This window comes from Toxorhynchites rutilus, chromosome 1, assembly GCF_029784135.1.
Source record: "Toxorhynchites rutilus septentrionalis strain SRP chromosome 1, ASM2978413v1, whole genome shotgun sequence".
In the NCBI taxonomy this organism is placed as follows: Eukaryota; Metazoa; Arthropoda; class Insecta; order Diptera; family Culicidae; genus Toxorhynchites; species Toxorhynchites rutilus.
The window spans coordinates 34,860,018-34,878,652 of NC_073744.1; the positions used below are offsets into that span (position 1 = coordinate 34,860,018).

Consider the following 18,635-nt stretch of genomic DNA (forward strand, 5'->3'; position numbering starts at 1 on the left):
TTCATCATCGTCGAGCATCGTAAAGCTCCGCTTCGGGATGTGGGGGTTGGTGACTGTGACTGTAGACAGACTGGGACGGAAATTCTGAACGAAAAACTAGAGTACTGCTTTGTGTCGTGCCGAAATTGGACTGTGCGCTACTGTTGTCAACGGCTGGAGCGTTCGTGTTTGATAGCGAGAAAATGGGGATTATCTGAAATTATAGTTCCCTTCCACGGAGAAAGGGCTGCCCCAAGCTGGGAAACCGACAACGGGGAGGAGGACACCATAAAAAATCCTGTGTCCGACGCCGGAGGGGGGATATCGGAGAGGATGCAAAAAACACTGTGCAGTGGGAAGCAGACTTGCAAGTATGTCGATGGTAGATCTAGGAAATGGGATTCGATTTAGTTTTATTGGAAAGTGTCCTCCGGAAAAGGAGTTACCCTGCGGTTGGTGGCGGTGGGATGCAGTTGAAAAGAGAGCGTAAAAGGGTGGCTTGCTCGTGAGTGAATGCTTCCCCGTTTTGATTGCGCTCAATGAACATCGATATGATTGAATTTCTGACGAGCGGTGCAAAAACAAATATACTGCCGAGCTCTGAGATTTTTCGGAGAAGATTACTATCGATCCATCGTGGTGTTACGAAGTTTGTTGGCCGGAAAGTTGGAAATGTTTTACAGACTTTATTTAACCGTCCTGCTACTGTTGCTTGTTTCACTGCTCCGCAAGTCTTGTGGAGCTTTACGCGGAATATCGCGTAAAATTCACGACAATGATGCAGGTATAGGAGAAGTCGAAAAGATAAAATAGAACTGAGATCTTTCAATTGGATGTATGTTGTTACAAAAAATATTTTGCATTGTTTTAAACATAAGGTAGGAAGAACAGTTTAAAAAGATCATCGATTGTTGTGAATGAGATGAATAAAAAACGACAGAAGCGCTGAATTTTTGTGGAGCGCTAATGAAACCGGTAGTTGGTGGGGGTAGGAACGGACATGTGCGCTTTCCGACCGTCAACATTGCTGTTGTGATTTTAGTTCCGTTTGGAAACATAGGAGAACCGCGGGTAATACGGACGGTGGTAATATAGACAGGTGGTTGATTTGTATAGTTACATTTTGAATTACAAATTTCTGTTAATAAGAATACCTTCTACATGTTATTCTATAATATTTAAGCCACCCTATGGCAATGAATACTGATCAAAAGTGGAAAACGGAAACGAAAACCGAAAATCATACATGATTTCGCGTGTCGATGTTATTTTAGCTGCTTCGATATTAAACATTCTGAGTGGTTTATTATCAAAATTCAATTCAATGATAGTTACATTTCGGTTTTTAAGTTAACAGAGAGGCGATATTAAATATGTACGGAAAAGTAAATTCATTTTCGAGTGGAAATTTTAAATTATTGAAAAATATTGTACCGGTGGGGTAAAACGGACAATTGCTGGTGGGTGTAAGATGGACTGTGAAAAGTCTGTTTCATATGTTCCTATTGAATGCCCTGCGTCTATAAATGGAAATCAAATCGACAAATGTGGACTGTTCAGAAGCAGGTATGGGCAAAATCGCATCGAAATTCGTTCAACAATACTCATTTACAGATAAAACTCACCCTTCTATTCTCCGTTTATGCCTCACTTTATTTGAGACAGAAAACATTTATCATTTTCGCAAAGTTCATTCTCGATTTGAATGGATACTGTCTCGATTTCGCTCATCTATTCTCGGAAAATTTTGCATTCTCTCATTTGCCTCTCGGAATGACGATAGATGGTGATAGAATCAAATTGAGGGGCTTAGAATGAAAGTGGTGTAAGGGATTTGATCGATTTCTCTACATCGACTCTCTCTTTTGGTCATAACTTAGCTGAAAACTCATTGTATTTGACAATGTGGAAGGTAGGTCAGAACCTCATCTATCAGATTCTATAGCAAACTCAAATTGGAACGTTTTTGCAGTTGAGTTATTAATCAAAGAAAAAGTTGACGGAGAGAAATCGATCAAGTCACTTACACCCCTTGCATTCTGAGCCCCTCAATTGGAAACTTTTGCCTGCGCCAGCGAGTGTCTCTGTAAAATCATTCGTTTGTCACTCAAATAGCAATCATTGAGCCACGATCGCGGCAGTAAAATATAGGTAAATAGTTGAAATCGAGTTGTTTCCTGTGCACTATTCCAATGACATTCTTTTTTGTTTCTACTATGAAACGATCTAAGCCAACGCAATGAAACCATATTAACGCAAGTTATTGGTGAGCGGGAAGGTTTTATGTGCACTTGAATGCTGACAAGGAAAAGATTACAAGGGAAAACAAAATCATTCATAGAAGATTCAGTATATTTTGACTCGCTCGTTATTTTGTTTCGTGCGATCCTTCCAAAGGAGTATTCATTTATTGAATGTTGTTTTCCACTCTTTGTTTTGTTATGTTCACTCTCAGTCCCGATTGAAGATGGTCGGGGAGTGAAAAATGATCAATCGTGCAATCTCACGATTGCTTGCTGCATTCTTTTCGCCATTATTATTCCAAGCAGATACAAGAGTGATTTGTAATTAGGTGTGGAGAAATGAGCGAATGGACTTTTCCATACTTGTTCAGAAGCTGACTGGAACCAAAAGCAAAATAGTTGTGGGTCTGTTCATTTATACTGCTGAAAAGCACGATATCACTTCTAGGTGGATTAACTCGATTTTTTCATAATTCAACTGACATTCCAGAGGAGTTCAGACCTTGGTTGAATAAAATTATTCTTCTCGCGATCGATAAACCTCTACGCTTCATATATTACAAACCTGTCCATATTACCCCCACTATATATATGTACATTTTACCCGCATCGAAAAAAATGTTGTATTTTTCGGTCTGTTTTAATTTAAGTATAAACATTGAAAAACCACTTTTTTGTAAAATATTTGACCAATTAGGTAGGGAGAATTGAATTGCAAGAAACTGCAACAATAATGCAATTTGGGAAATATGAGTTTCCAAAGATATAATTGAAGTTCTTCTTAACATGTCCGTTTTACCCCCACTTCCCCTACATATAAACATTGCTCTATGATTAGTCAACGAAAGATGAACATAGATTCCAGTATTTCAGTATTTCAAAAAAACTTGCAAGAGACTTGCAAATATTAGCGTGCATTTTGTGACGTGGCAACAGGCTTTGCACAAAAAGCAGGACACCGAATCGAAATAAAATCAGTATATTGTATTGAATATGGATTTTACTGTATGGTAGCAAGCTTTAAACTTTTTTTTATATAATTTACTAGCTGACCCGGCAAACTTCATCCCGCCCAGAATGGATCTTTTGTTATGAATACTTTCAAACATTCACGTTTTCTTCATAAACGAATGTTCAACGCTCTAATTGACCCATTATAATTTCCTTTTACTAGAGTTTCCTAGTACTTCTACCAAAACTCGTCATTATACGAGGGTCGTTCAAAAAATAAGTTTCAGTGCCTCAGAAATCACGGAAAAATTAAGTTAGGACCAAAAACAAGGTGATTTCAGTAATCTACTTTTTATTTTCTATTTAATCATATTTAATTCATATTAATCATTTATTTCATAATCGCCGTAACGTTCGAGACATTTTTCATTGCGTGGCACGAGTTTTTCTATTCCGAGCGCGAAGTTCCCTCTGTTATTTTTATTGTACATCAACGATATCGGGAACCTGCCACTTATAGGAACCGCTAGGCTGTTGCTGATCACACAGCATTGTTTTGCCCATGCTCGGATGTCAAAATGTAATTTTAAACATTGAAAAAGACATGACTGTTTTGTGTAAATATTTCCAAACAAATTTATTGTCACTCAATTTATCAAAAACCAAATACATGGTCTTCCATTCTCCAAGGAAAAAATCCCCATTTAGTCTGACCCCGCAATTATGGTTGTTTCAATTGGGAGAGTGACACACTTCAAATATCTAGGGGTTCTGCTAGACGTAAACCTATCGTGGATGTATCAAATAAATTATCTGGAAAAAAAATCTCCTCCCTTTGCGGGATTTTAAAAGAGTATTCACTTTTGTACCACAGAGAGTTCTAATCAATTTTTATTTTGCATGCATTCACTCTCAACTGCAGTATGGTATAATAGTGTGGGGTCATGCATGCAAAACAATACTTAAGAAGCTTCAATCATTGCAGAATAGATGCTTAAAAATAATATATAGGCTACCGACTCTACATCCTACTTTGGAATTATACTCTGACAACCCTAGTTGTATACTGCCACTTATCGGACTACGTGAACTTCAGACTTGTGTTATCAATGACAATAAATCTCACCACAACCTAGAAATCCCTACAGCAAACCACCGACACAGCACACGACAAGCCCAGAATTTAGTACAAAGTCGAGCAACGACTAGTATAGGCCAGTATCGCATTCTATTCTATGGACCGTCTCGTTTCAATGTATTACCGTCTGAAGTCCGACTTATCACACGCTCTGATCTCTTCAAAAAAAATTAAAGAAACATCTAAAATCGACAATAAACGCTTTCATAATTTGAACAACGAACAAGCATAATAATTCCTGTAATAACACTTCATGTTCACAAATTCTGTCTCTAAGTACGAGGGCCAGTTCTATTCATTGTTAATGTTTTTCTAATTATTGATATTATGTTGTGTTGTATTATATTTGGATCCCTTAAAAGAAATTTGTTTTTCACTGGAATCCAAACATCGTCCCTTTTATGTTTTCCCGTTCACCCTTTAGCGTCTCTTTCCTTGTGTGTGTTTTTGTCTTGTTTTGTTTCAATTTAATAAATGGCGCCCAACTCCAGGAAGCTCAAAACAGAGTTTCTTCGAGATGGGGGTAAGCGGAGGGAAAATTTAAAAAAAAGTGCTAAGCGTCCAACTTTTTGAAGTACGATGTAACTGCGTCACGAATTTATTCAGTTTTATCGAATTTTGACCGCCGAACGCCTGTTTCATCACTGTACTATTGTGAAGTTTTGGACCGATTAAAAACCGTGATTATGAACAAAAGGCCAAGTTTATTGACGAAAGAAGTGTTCCTTATAATGCGCAGCCCCATTCTGTTCGTGTAACTCAAGAGCAATTGAAAAAAATCAAATGGACTGTGTTCGAGCATCCTCCTTACTTCCCAGACCTCGCCCCCAGCGTCTATCACTTATCCCCGGTGATGAAACAGGCGTTCGGCGGTCAACAATTCGATAAAACTGAAGAAATTCGTGACGCAGTTACAGTAGGACGCTACGCACTTCGCGCTCGGAATAGAAAAACTCGTGCCACGCTATGAAACATGCCTCAAACGTTACGGCGATTATGTAGAAAAATATAAAATAAAACGTAGATTACGAAAATCACCTTGCTCTTTGTGCTAACTTTATTTTTCCGCTATTTCTAAGGCACTGAAACTTATTTTTTTAAAAGGCTCTCGTATGTTTTTAACGACGAGTTGACTGAAATTTCTGTTTTCGTGACCTTGATGGTATGGTGTGAAAAAAAAATCGAAAATCGAAAAACTATTTTTCGTTGCAAATGCAACAGTCACAATGATAAATATCAGATAAACAATTAATATTTTTTGAAGATATATTAAGAATAATAATCAAGCTGATGTTATGTATGATTCAACTATCAACAAAGAATTTTTTTAGGCAGAGTTCCCTCATAACATCATCGTTATTTGTCATCAACTCGCATCATGAACAAATATTATTATAATGAACGGAGAAAAGATAAAGGAAACGAAAGCCGTCCGAAAAAATGTATCATATATTGGAGGGCTCAAAAGGCCAATAAGTCAAATTTCGAACGAATTCCTGATTCGCAAGCTGTCATACCAGCGATTAGTGTGAGGAATCGTTCAATAATCGTTTCAGAGTTCAACCGTTCGGGCACTTATAAAGTGAGACTATTTTAACACATTGAACTCCGTGTCGCTTCCTAGTGGCTGACATTGAGCTTTTCGTTAGAAAAATGTTGATTACTAGGACTGACAGTTACAAAATAAGAAAACAACAATAATTTGGCTCGTTTCCGGATGTTTTACGATATGTGACTACTTTCTAGTCGGAGTATTGACTTTTTCCTTTGTACACAGTGCATTCAAAAAGTTCCGTGACTATTGTTTAAAACAAAGAAAAAACGAGATGCTCAAGAGATTAGATATTAGTTTTCTATATAAGCCTTCTCTTTCCACACAAATTTTTGAACGTTCGTAGAGGTGTCGAAAGGCGTTTAAAGTGCTCAGCCGGTATGGAGTTCATAATACGCGTCACATTTCATTGAATGTCTGGAACATCGTCAAAACGGTCCCCTTTCATAGCGTTTTTAAGCTTCGGAAACCAGAAAAAGTCTGCCGGGGCGAGGTCCGGAGAATAGGGGAGGATGGGTGATGACAGTCACCTTTCGTTTGGCTAGAATCTGCGCTACCAAAATCACGGTGTGCGTTCCAGGACACTTTTATAGAAGACCGCATTCACTGTTTGCCCTGGAGGCACAAAATCTGATGGCGGCTCTCTGCTCCATAACTAATATTGTGACACGACAAAAAATCACTGCGTTACTCTTATCAGCCATATATTTTTTGAATTTTCAAAAACCCCTATGTAACGCTTCAGGTCACTTTAGGTTATCCTATAGTTTCAAAATACTCAATGGAATTCGTTCTGCGACACCCTGTTGATTCAGAACCGGTACCATCAGCAAGGTACCGATTTTCAGACAACATCCACGCCTCCAGCTGTCAACAGTGTAATAATCATTATTTGTGCACTCAAAAAATGTAAAACACATCTTCAAATATACCTGAAATAATAACTAAAATACCCGAACACTTTATTCCTTGTTTTATGACCTTCCACCTTCCTTCTGACCTCAAATTCCAAAAAAAAATTCCTGATATTCCCTGATTTTCCAGTACTTTTCCAGAAAAAAATCCTGATATAAACTAGTGATCAAAATTTTTATTTTAGTTCTGTTTTTTACCAACTAGTAAGTATCTATGAAGACTAGAAGAAGTAAATTTATGAGCGGATATCTTCCAATAAATGAGATTTTTATGTGATTATTTGTTTGAATTATACAAAGACTGAGAAACGGCGTAAAAGATGAAACATATGATGATGAGAATTTGAACTCGTTGAATTAGCTGGTTCGAAATTTGTATTGATGCTATCTCTCCAGCGTGAACAGCGTCATAAATTTGTCGCTGAGCAACAACCGATTCCTCACGCATGTTTTCAAAAAGACATTCAGCGTTAATGGAAAAGCCCCTGTCAAGGTTGGCGTTGCCATGCGAGAGACAGCAGATCATTTTTACGATGGTAAAAAGTTCCATAAACTCATCCCCCGATAGTAATCCCTTCCAAAAATGGTCCAGTCGTTCATTTTTCCGATCATAGTGGGCAAACTTGTTGCTTTTGTTACTACCAACTAATTTTGAATATTGTTTCAGTGCCAAGTCTGCTGAAGCTCACCTGATACGACCAAAATCCATCATAGTTAAAAGCTTCTCGAATCGTTTTCCAGCCAATTTTTGATCGGAATCAATGACTGAACGGTCAAGAGAGGATGCGGCTTTCGTCAAAGGATACGTCAATGGCGAGCGCTTCCTAAGCTTTAAAATCAGGGCTTTTAAAAATCCTTTGCATTCCAGACGAAATTGCAGGATTTGTTTTTGGGTCATTTTTGACGAGTTGTTTTAAAAATTTTCTTGTTTCAAAACCCAATACAATCTCTTTCATTTGTAAATGAGTCTTGGTTTCATTGTTCTCTTCTATTGTTACCTGAAATAAATAAAAACATAAAATTTTATTCAAATAGCAATAAAATTGCCATTGGATCAATCATTTCATAAAATGAATTATCCACAAGAGATTAACTATACCTGATTGGTGTTCTTTAGCTGGTCGATCCGCATGAATCTTCCCAATATACTTCTAGCCATTTCACTCAAATTGTTATACAAAAATGGCACCATGGGATTATCCGTTTGGAACGCACGCAAAAATGGTTCTACTTCAGTGGCAACGGATTTGAAAAAGGTCAACTTAGCCAACACTAAAGGATCTTTCAAGCACTCAACTACGTCGACGTACGAATCTGATTTTGGTTCATTTTTATCATTCTGAATACCCTCAACGAACTTCCTTATATGAGGAGTAATCTCCACAGCTCTTTGAGCAACGTTAATGTTTTCCAACCATCTGTGAGTGCAAAATTTCAGTGGATACACAGCATTTTCCGAGTATGATGTGAATAAAGCGCGTCGTGCTGGAACATCTTTGAAGATGTGATAGATACTTCGTAACATTCCATCCAGAGCAGCGAACACCTTCCTTGAATGCACCGTGTAAAATATGCAATCCGCAGCTACCTAAATCCAAGAGCCTTTCTTCTCCATGTTCAAAGTTCATTTTCAGCTCACCTAAAAATGGCCAATTCACGTTGGGACCATCTATCGACACCTGAAGAAGCTTGTTTAAAGCGATATTTCCCAAGCCTTCTTTAAAAGCTGCATGTAAATCTGTTGCTCGAGAGCGTCCCAAGAACATTGAGGTCATGTAACGAGTTACCACCTCCTTCTTTTCTTCATCCCAAAATCTGACATTTAGCTCCACTTGCTGCTTTTATGTAGTCTTATTTAAAGACTCGTCAAAACCAACGACAATGCAGTTTGTATTATGCAAAGTTTTATCGAGCTCAGATTTATAATAGGGGACAGTGCCAAACAGCATCATGTAGCTCATTTTATCACGGCCTAGTTGAACCTTCTCAGCAATATGGCTGTCATGAAACATTGTTCTCAATACTACCATGTCCTTTTCAGCTGTGCGGGGTTATTTGTGAGACATAACTGTTTCCAAACACCACAGGATCTCAGCTTTGATGGTATCGTTTTTCAGCATGAAGTTTTCGATAGTTTTCGAAGAAGGTAGAATGCTCGCAGAGGAAACTGAAGGAATCGCAACAGTAGGTACTGATTCCACTGATGGATGATCATTTCTAGCACAACTGAATCCGATATCCTTGGAAGTGACTGGTTCGAACTTTTGGTGTGAATCACTCAGTAGATATTTGGAAATATTGCCGGCTGTGGTTCGTTAACTATGCTTCTTTGATTTCATATGACTTTTGAGAGTCTGTTTGCCCATGTTGCTGAGAACAATTTCACAGGCACATACAGAACAGTACGCGCTTAGTGTCAAATCGTTTCAACCATGATGAAAACTCCGGGTCATGCAGCCAAATGCCTTGGAACGAGGTTTTGCTTGCCATTTCGAACTAAGTTCTACTGTATTTCCTATGATAAAGATAATAATTATCAGTCAAAAAAGGTCACTGTAAATTGTCAGTACACCTACGCTTCAGTTGATAGTCGATAGTCGGGAAGAATGCCAGACAACCTTATGATTTTATCGTACCTCTCTGCGAAAATGATGAATAAATTATTTTACTGTATTCACCGATTATAAAATTGGCTCACCCTCCTCAACTTTAACACAAAGCGAGCATCAACAATCACTTCCATTAAATGAAATTTAAACTTAAATTCTTGCAGTTCTATTTCTTCTTAAGCAAACACATCTTTCAAATGATAGAAAGAACAGCCCCGTGACATCGCCTATCTTACTGGCTGTGCTCGGAAAGCGCAAATATATCAGCTGTCAGTTGCATTCAACAATTGTCAAAATGGTGCTCGAGATGATGGCATCTGATAAATAGCGGCTTAGCACCGAGTTGGCAAAAACCGCACGAAAGTAAAAGACTTCTAAAGGGTGTGTCACATCAAATTGCATCACGGAAAAAACGCTGTAGAAATTCGCCCAGTAGACCGATCCTTTTGAAAATTTTAGACAGTAAAATAAAAACTATTAAACAACTTTTGGCATTTTCTTTTTATTCATACTTCGAGCCCAAGCCCGTATGCTCGCACCTTCCTCTTCCTTTTTTCTTTAGTTTTTTTTTTTTTTTTGAACAGAAATCCATTTTCTCTTGAAGTCCGCCTCCGATTTGACAACTTTTGGGTTCTTCCGGAGGGCCTGCTTCATAATCGCCCAATATTTCTCTATTGGGCGAAGCTCCGGCGCGTTGGGCGGGTTCATTTCCTTTGGCACGAAGGTGATTCGTACCACTCCAACTTGGCTTCGTACCACTCCAACTTCTTTCTTCTTCTTATATGGCACTAACGTTCCTAGAGGAACTCCGCCGTCTCAACGTAGTAATACTTGCGTCATTTTCATTAGTACTTAGTTGAGATTTCTATGCCAAATAACACGCCTTGAATGCATTCTGAGTGGCAAGCTCTAGAATACGCGTGACCACAGTGCAAGTCAGAGGAAATTTCTTTGAAGAAAAATTTCCCCGACCAGAACGGGAATCGAACCCGAACCCCCGGCATGTTAGGTTTGACGCTAACCACTCGGCCACGGGAGCACTCCAACACGTCCTTTGAATAGTGGCACGAAGTGAGATCCGGCCAGAAGATGGTCGGGCCCTCGTGCTGCTTCAATAGTGGTAGTAAGCGCTTCTGTAGGCACTCCTTAAGGTAAACCTGCCCGTTTACCGTGCCGGTCATCACGAAGGGGGCGCTCCGTTTTCCGCAAGAGCAGATCGCTTGCCACACCATGTACTTTTTGGCAAACTTGGATAGTTTCTGCTTGCGAATCTCCTCCGGAACGCTGAATTTGTCCTCTGCGGAGAAGAACAACAGGCCCGGCAGCTGACGAAAGTCCGCTTTGACGTAGGTTTCGTCGTCCATTACCAGGCAATGCGGCTTCGTCAGCATTTCGGTGTACAGCTTCCGGGCTTGCGTCTTCCCCACCATGTTTTGCCTTTCGTCGCGGTTAGGAGCCTTCTGAACCTTGTATGTACGCAGGCCCTCCCGCTGCTTGGTCCGCTGGACGAATGAACTTGACAAATTCAGCTTATTGGCGACATCCCGGACCGAACTTCTCGGATCACGTCTAAACTGCTTAACTACGCGCTTGTGATCTTTTTCACTGACGGAGCATCCATTTTTGCCGTTCTTCACCTTCCGGTCGATGGTTAGGTTCTCGAAGTATCGTTTTAGTACTCTGCTGACCGTGGATTGGACGATTCCCAGCATCTTACCGATGTCCCGATGTGACAACTCCGGATTCTCGAAATGAGTGCGCAGGATTAATTCACGACGCTCTTTTTCGTTCGACGACATTTTTCCAAATTTACGAAAAATTGACAGTGAAGCATGGCCAACGTGATCTATACACTCTTATCTGATTATAAGCGAAAGCTGAAGATATAATTCCTAAAAATTAAATTTCTACAGCGTTTTTTCCGTGATGCAAATTGATGTGACACACCCTTTACTTTCGCGCCATTTTCGTATCTGGATTCACAGACAAAAACAAACAACATGCACTGAAGTAAATGTACACATAAAACCTGGAAGACTAAAAACTTTTATAGTTTATATCAAACGAATTTCATTTTTCCCTGATTGTGGTAAAATTCTCTGTTTTTCCCTGATTTTCCGTGACCATATTTGAATTGCCTGATATTTCCTGATTTTCAAAGATTTTCAAGGTAGTCGACACCCTGTATACGTTATCGGATCATAGGAAACGGAGTAACCGTGCTTTCCCAATTTTCCACAATTCCCCACAAATCCGAAAATTTTCAATTTAAATATTAAAAAATATTCGTTTAAAAAATACTAAGCATTATGAATTTTTACAATCACATTCCTAGAAGCATACCTCCTGAGACCTGGCAGGACAGAAACAGCTCGTGACCTTCTCGAAAGGGACCTGCCACCGCAGAAATTTCTTTTCCCTGGGCATCGAAGATCCGCGGCTCATCTGGTGGCACTGCAAAGAGAAAACACAAAATCAACCTCAGAATTATTCCTACCAAAAATGCGAACCTACCGACGAGCGTCAAATTGACTCTGTAGTTGCGGGTGGGCGAATTGAAGTAATCCACCCGACACCGATAGACCCCACCGTCGGACTGCTTGATGTTGCGCACCTGCAGCCTCGCCTCCTTCGGGGTACTTCCAACCGAGAAGAACAACCGCTGGCCAAGATCGCTGGCAAAGGTTGAGTGCTGGGCGCCCGAGATGGGTACCCCCGAGCGGGAGTCCACCGAGTACAGCGGGATTCCGGTTGAGTCCTTGAACCAAAGCACCAGCTTCACGCCGTCCTGGGGCCCTGGAGGGGTGATATCGCAGGGTAGCTCGGCGTCGTTGTCCACTGCGGCCCACACTATTCGGGCGGGAACTGAAAAAAAGAAGCGGAAGGCATTGAATTCAGAGCAATGATTCGAGGTATCGAAGATGGAATGGAAAGAACCACTCATGCACTTCTAATAGTAACAACAACAAAAAAATACTGGGGAAAAATCTAGCGCCAAAGCAAATTACATCGGATCCCGTTGTTTTACGACGGCAGAGAAGTTTGGCGTCATTCGGAAAAAGTGTTCAATCGGGACCGCTATTGCCAAGCGCTACCATAAAACACATAATTGCCGTTGATGTAACGAAGCTACCCGCCCGAAACAACTTTCAAATGTATTTCGTTTTCCAGTAAACGCCGGAGGCGGCACTCTCTGCAATAAAGTGAAAATCTTGCGAAAGGCTCCAGCGGAAATTGGCGCATAGTTAATAAAATCTGAGCGTTTCTAGCGAGCAGAGCTCCCAGAGAGCAGGAGGACGATTTTATGGCGCTAATCTCACGATAGAAAAGTTGCGTGATCTATTTCACAGTTGGGATTCCCGCCTCTGGAAGTACCGCGCCGATCGATTGATGTGTTTCGCTTTTCTACAACCCGTCTATTTAACTGCTAGGAACGGGGATCGCATCATAAAAGTTACTAGCGAGCCCTTTTTTACTCATCTCACAGAAACACGCAGCATTTTTAAAGTGATTCCCATCTTCGATGTGGGCTTTGGATATCATGCGAGCGCGAGGAAATTGAGTGCTAAAGCGATTACCAACTTGGTTCCGAGTTTTATTTTTGTGCCCGAAAACTTATTCCGAGCCCTCCCCTCTAATGTCTATATATTTGTTCTTCTCCGAAAGCAGCGAAAAGTTGCCACAAAATTGTTAAATTCCGCTACGATTGTTGCTGTTTCGGTTGAATGAGGTTCGCCTGAAACAACAATCGAATGGAAGTGGGTGTTTTTTTTTTGTTGTTGTTGGGGGAGATGGGGATGCGTTTGCCGGGGGCTTCTCTGTTCGTGCGCGGATTCGACAAATGGGGATGTGTGTTAATGGTTGCATGTGCAAAATTGCGACACAATGAAGCGGAAAAGTTTTAATCGATTGTCATTAAGCGCGAACAGAGAGAACTCAGCCCCGTGGGGAATTGTGGCTGTGGGAATATGGGGTGCAATTCAATTTGAATGGAAGCTTTTGGAAAGCGGCTTTGTGTTTTTTGATGGAGTTTAAAGTAGCGACAATTAACGCAAATTGCTTACTCGGGAGCAGCGGAAGATTATATTCGTGCCGTGGAACTCTCTGAATTACAGTTGACATTGTTGATGATTCAGAAAGTTTTTTTTTTCCCGCAAGAGCATTATTAAATCATGATGAATTTGGCAGAATTTCTGTTCTACAATTTGCTCCATTAGGACTTTTAATAGTTGAGGATCATGAATTTAGCTTGGGTAGACTGTGCACTTCGTAATTGCACAAAGAACACACTGAATGACGCTTGGGAGTAGCAAATCATTCTCATTGTGCTCATTCAAGTTTCGATGATTCGAGCTTTAAATAGCCAATAACGACGCTGGCCTCGTCCTTACTGTCACCAGGAGAAGCGAAGGAATGTTAGTATGATATTTGCGGCTAAAAAGGTCACCTCTATAGTATGGTTACCTTGCGTTTATCATGAGAGGATAAATTGTTTGTGGGATGGGTAAAAAGAATTAGGATTCACTGTGAAGAGTGATGTGATTCAGAAAACGCGAGCTTTCAACTATCCGGAGAAACGAGATTATCAAATTGAAATTCTCTCTATTCGGACCGGTCATACATCCTGTTCCTCTTCGCGCGTAGTGCGTACAGTGAGAGGTATGAAAAAGCCCACCTTGCATATTTAAAAACTTTCCTCGATTTCTGAACAATTTCCTCAGAAACTACTACCGTAATTTTATTTAATTGTTTGTTAACTATTACTCTTTCAAGTAATTAACAAGTTTCTTGAAAATACATCAATAATATGTGGGATAGAAGAGTTAGTGAACCATTTAAGTTAAAATAACGGAACTAGTACCAGGATGTCTTGTTTCTGTGTTGCTTTTGACGTGGGACAACGTCTTACCGGAGGATATGTGGGGGGGGGGGGGGAGGTGGCCGGTCTAAAATAAAAACCTAAACACAGAACATGCAGGAAAAATTGAAATATTTCGAATGCATATAACTCGAACATTTCTTACCGGGTCAGAAAGATGTTTGCATCAATTGATAGGGAATATTTCTACGCATCTATCGGAATTATTAAAATGTTATTTTTCATTAAATAAACAATTGAATAACTGTAAAATGTTAAGCGTTATCTAAACGCCCTAACTGCCTCTTTTTGATTAGCCCGATTTACGGTTTCCCCAACACAGCCATCCAAACCAAGCATCTTTAGGGAAATCGGCATTGCAAATACATGAAAGTTGGGAGTACTTTAGTTCCCACCGAAAAATGTTCCCTAATAGAGATTTCTAAACCAAGGTGCCTGGAGAAAATCGGCTTTGCAAATTCATGCAAGTCGGGGGCATTTTTGTACCGACTGGAATGTGTTCAAAACCTAGGTTTCTGGGGAAATCGAATTTGTAAATAAATGCAAACTTCGAGTTCTTTTGTGCTCGCTTGCTTTTGTGAAGTCTAGAATATGTTTCCCTAACACGGTCTTCTAAACTCAGGGACCTGGGAAAATCGTGCAGACTAGGAGGATTGGCAGTGATTATCATGCTAGGACTTATTGAGACCGACATTACATCGCATCACAAAAATGAAACGAAATGAAATATTGAAAACCATCATGGCTCATAATCAAGACTCACATCCTTCTACGATAAATTGAGCAATAGAACCAATACGACTTGAGCTCGAATTATCGGAAAAACGTGAATACTGAATTAACCAACCGAACGGGATTCGCAAGAAAAAAGTGACGTTTGGAAGGCAGCTGAAAAAAACTCATTCGCACGAAAACTAGAATAGGCGTTTCGTTTGAATTGTTTAATTTTTGAAAATTCGAATGGATGGATTTGATTCGAAGAAAACAAGAATACAAATGGGCCATACTTTCGAACGTTTTCTATTCGTCCGAAAACAATAATGAGGGTGATAGTCTACAAACAAACATTATTCCACCAAAAATGCAACTGCTCCCGACGCTTTAGAATAAGACTAATATAATCTATATATATATATAAAAATCTCGTGTCACGGTGTTTGTTACCGAACTCCTCCGAAACGGCTCGACCGATTTTGAAGAAATTATACTCAAAACACTTGGTAGGTATGAGAATAGGTTGTAAACTATATATGATACCGGTAGGATACCGATAACCATACATTTAATACCGAATAGGGTGGCTCTATGCAGAAAAAAAGATCTGGATATTTTTTTTCAAAAATTTGACTTCATACCATACATATAACCTTAAATTTTGACCCCAATTCCCAATTTTTAATTGCGATTTTCTTATTTTTGTGTCAAAAATATTCTAATAAATTAACCGTTGTTCGATTTTTCAACAGAACGAATTTATTTAAGTTGTTCAATGACTGAAGGCGTAACGCCCGCTTCATTGAACATCCATCTACAAATACACAAGTAACTAAGCATGCTCATCTAAAGCAGGGAGCATCTCCGATGATTTTTGAATGAGAACAATGAGTTATCGAAATTCTTCAAATCACATTTGCTCGGATTACAAAATGACAATCATGCTATTGCCATCAACCTTGATAAAACATCAGCTGGAAAGCACGTGTGTAGATCCAAAGCACAAGCGCTGCTGGAATCATGATAGCACGGTGACACGAGAAATTTAATGCGAAGAAAAAACAATAATCTGGAATTCATCGTTGACACACACCGTTCATACGACCCTCGCTATGTTCTTCTTCAATGGTACTAACGTTCCCAAGGTTTGCCTTCTCAACGTAGTACTACTTGCGTCATTTTTATTAGTAAATAGTTGAGATTTCTATGACGAACAATACGCCTTGAATGGAGTGGCAAGCTCAAGAATACACGTGACTACAGTGCAAGTCAGAAGGGTTTCTTTAACGAAAAATCTCTTGCATAAACATAAGACCAACGAGACCCCGTCACAGATACTTAACTCATTATGAACATCATTTCTCATTTTGATTTAATATTTATGAACATGCGACGAAACAAACAGAGGGCGCGCTCGAAGGACTTTAATGTTTATCATATGGTGATTTGACATGGTCAAGAAACGCCAATTCAAGATATCGTAAGCTGTGCCAACAATTTATGGTCGACATATACGCGAAGGTAGAGAGTGAACGACTGCAATTCTTACTACACAATCAACAAAAGCGGTGCGAAGAATAATACATTCACTTGCGAGACACTATCATGAGCAACGCCGACACAGCTTTAGTTATAGCCAGGCCAAAGCGCAATGCATTGTCATGACATTGCGCGTGTGTTCAAACACAAAATGAAGTTCGATCGTATTCGTCCCCACATAATGTTGGTTCTATTCTGTTGAATGGAAAAAGCGCAATTTTGCATTCTGTTCAAGCTCAAGTCCAATCGAGTTGAGCAAATGTGACAACCTTGCCACGCAATTCGACGTAAACAACATTGGTCTCCATGTTCCATTTCTATGAAGCAAAAATAGTAATGGTTTTTCGGGTGGAATAAACACGCAAAATTTAGCATTCAAACACATTCAAAACAAATTTAGCATCCAAACGAAATCGAATAATAATTATCATTCAAATTTCAACTATTTAGAATTATTTCCGGAATTATGCCGATCAGATAGAGAGTAAATTGAACCACAAATACGGATGACTTATTTTGACCATTGTTTCGCGACAAGGCGAACGAATTTAAGAGTGTAAAAGTCGATTTCGATCGAATTGTAAAATCCGATCACTCATATGCATATATAAATATTGAGAAACACAAATTTTCACATTAGTCGAAAATTAATCAAGCAGATGAAACGAAATTTGGCATGTGGAGGTTTTAAGTAGCAAGAAATATTTCTAAAGTGGTTCAACACTCCTCCCCAAGAATGGAAATTATGCGATCATGATTCGATCCATGATTAATTGCAAACTGCACAGATCGCGATCTGTACAAGTTGCGATCAACTATTACTCCTGTTCTCTTGGTTACTCTGAGTTTACTAATAGATCGCATCAACGGATCTAGATAGAAGTAATGCTCAGATCATAAGTGTTCGTCAGTAGTAAACAGTCCGGACAATATCTGATCATCAGCTTCGCCAGCTGAGATTAATCGTTTGTAGTAGTGCCACAAATCATCAAAATTTATTCACGAATGAAGGAATTAGATTTTTCCCAGTATCGGATGAATTCTCTTCTGTTGAAACTCAACACCGTATCTGTCATAATGAGTATAACACAAGAGTCAAGACGCGTGAACTTTGTCTGGTACATTGATCAAAAACAGTATGAACGAATTTCGAAAAGCCTGCATTCAGGCACTTTCATTACTGTCAATAATTTCAGGTGATTATCACGAACGTTAAGTTGATCTTCATCGCTTGCAGTGAATTTTTATTGAAAACGTGTCATCCATTGCACATATAAATGGTGGTGTATGCCATTTCCGGGCAATCGTGAGTAGATTCATGAAACGTAGCAAGAGTTATTCTATACATTCCATTGCCGAAGTCGCCAAAAACAAGAACTTTCAATTGGTGACGTTGAGTTTTATGCTCTGATTTTCACTAACACGCAATGATCTTCATTTTCGACCTTACGAATACCATGACGAAAAGAAAGATGCAAATGAAAAATGAACTTCATGTCAAGCTGATGTTGATGTTCATTCCACTGGGGTTTATTGATAGTGTTGTTTCATATTTATCGACTCTCGCTTGAGCAGTAGTTTATCAATACAAGGAAGGCAGAAATTCGCCGAATTTGAACGTGAACGTGAATATTTTCAGCACCGGTTTGTAGCGTGCCCACACGATAAACCTTCAATTGTATGAGCAAAGCTTTGGGAGTGCAGACAGTAATGATTCCACTGCCATATCGCTTTTGTGAGATTTTGGCAGTTCTCCGTTGATAGTGTTCTCTATGTGTGAGCATGAAGAAAACGAAAGCATCGCTGTTGATAAGAGCAAAATTCGGGAAAGGAATTGGAATATAACAAACGGCCTTTTTTAGGGCTACTATTCGGAGTTTCCAAAAAGTTAATCCAACAGATTGTTGAACAATGAAAAGAATTACATGTAATAAAAAAAATCACAGTTCTACGTCAAACTTTCGTTCGTGTCCCTAGGCTCAGACCCTTCTACTTTTTTTTTTCAGAAAAAGACCGAGAATTGGAGGTGTACATGGAACTCAACATTATTTTTTGCTATGTGGTTAGGAACGGTGCTTGACGCAATGCTGTTTGACATCCTCCTGGTTGCCAATCAG

At 39.5% G+C, this 18,635-nt stretch overlaps 1 protein-coding gene across 9 annotated transcripts in view; it reads right to left on the reverse strand.

The window, feature by feature from the left end:
* LOC129763359 (hemicentin-2) overlaps window positions 1-18,635 on the reverse strand; it is a 459,584-nt gene that overhangs the window by 137,278 nt on the left and 303,671 nt on the right. For all 9 annotated transcript variants that reach the window (XM_055762336.1, XM_055762341.1, XM_055762332.1 and 6 more), the window contains 2 exons: window positions 11,901-12,251; window positions 11,730-11,840 (listed from right to left, as the gene is read on the reverse strand). In XM_055762336.1, the coding sequence (XP_055618311.1) occupies window positions 11,730-11,840; window positions 11,901-12,251 (462 nt within the window). The remainder of the gene's footprint in view (window positions 1-11,729; window positions 11,841-11,900; window positions 12,252-18,635) is intronic.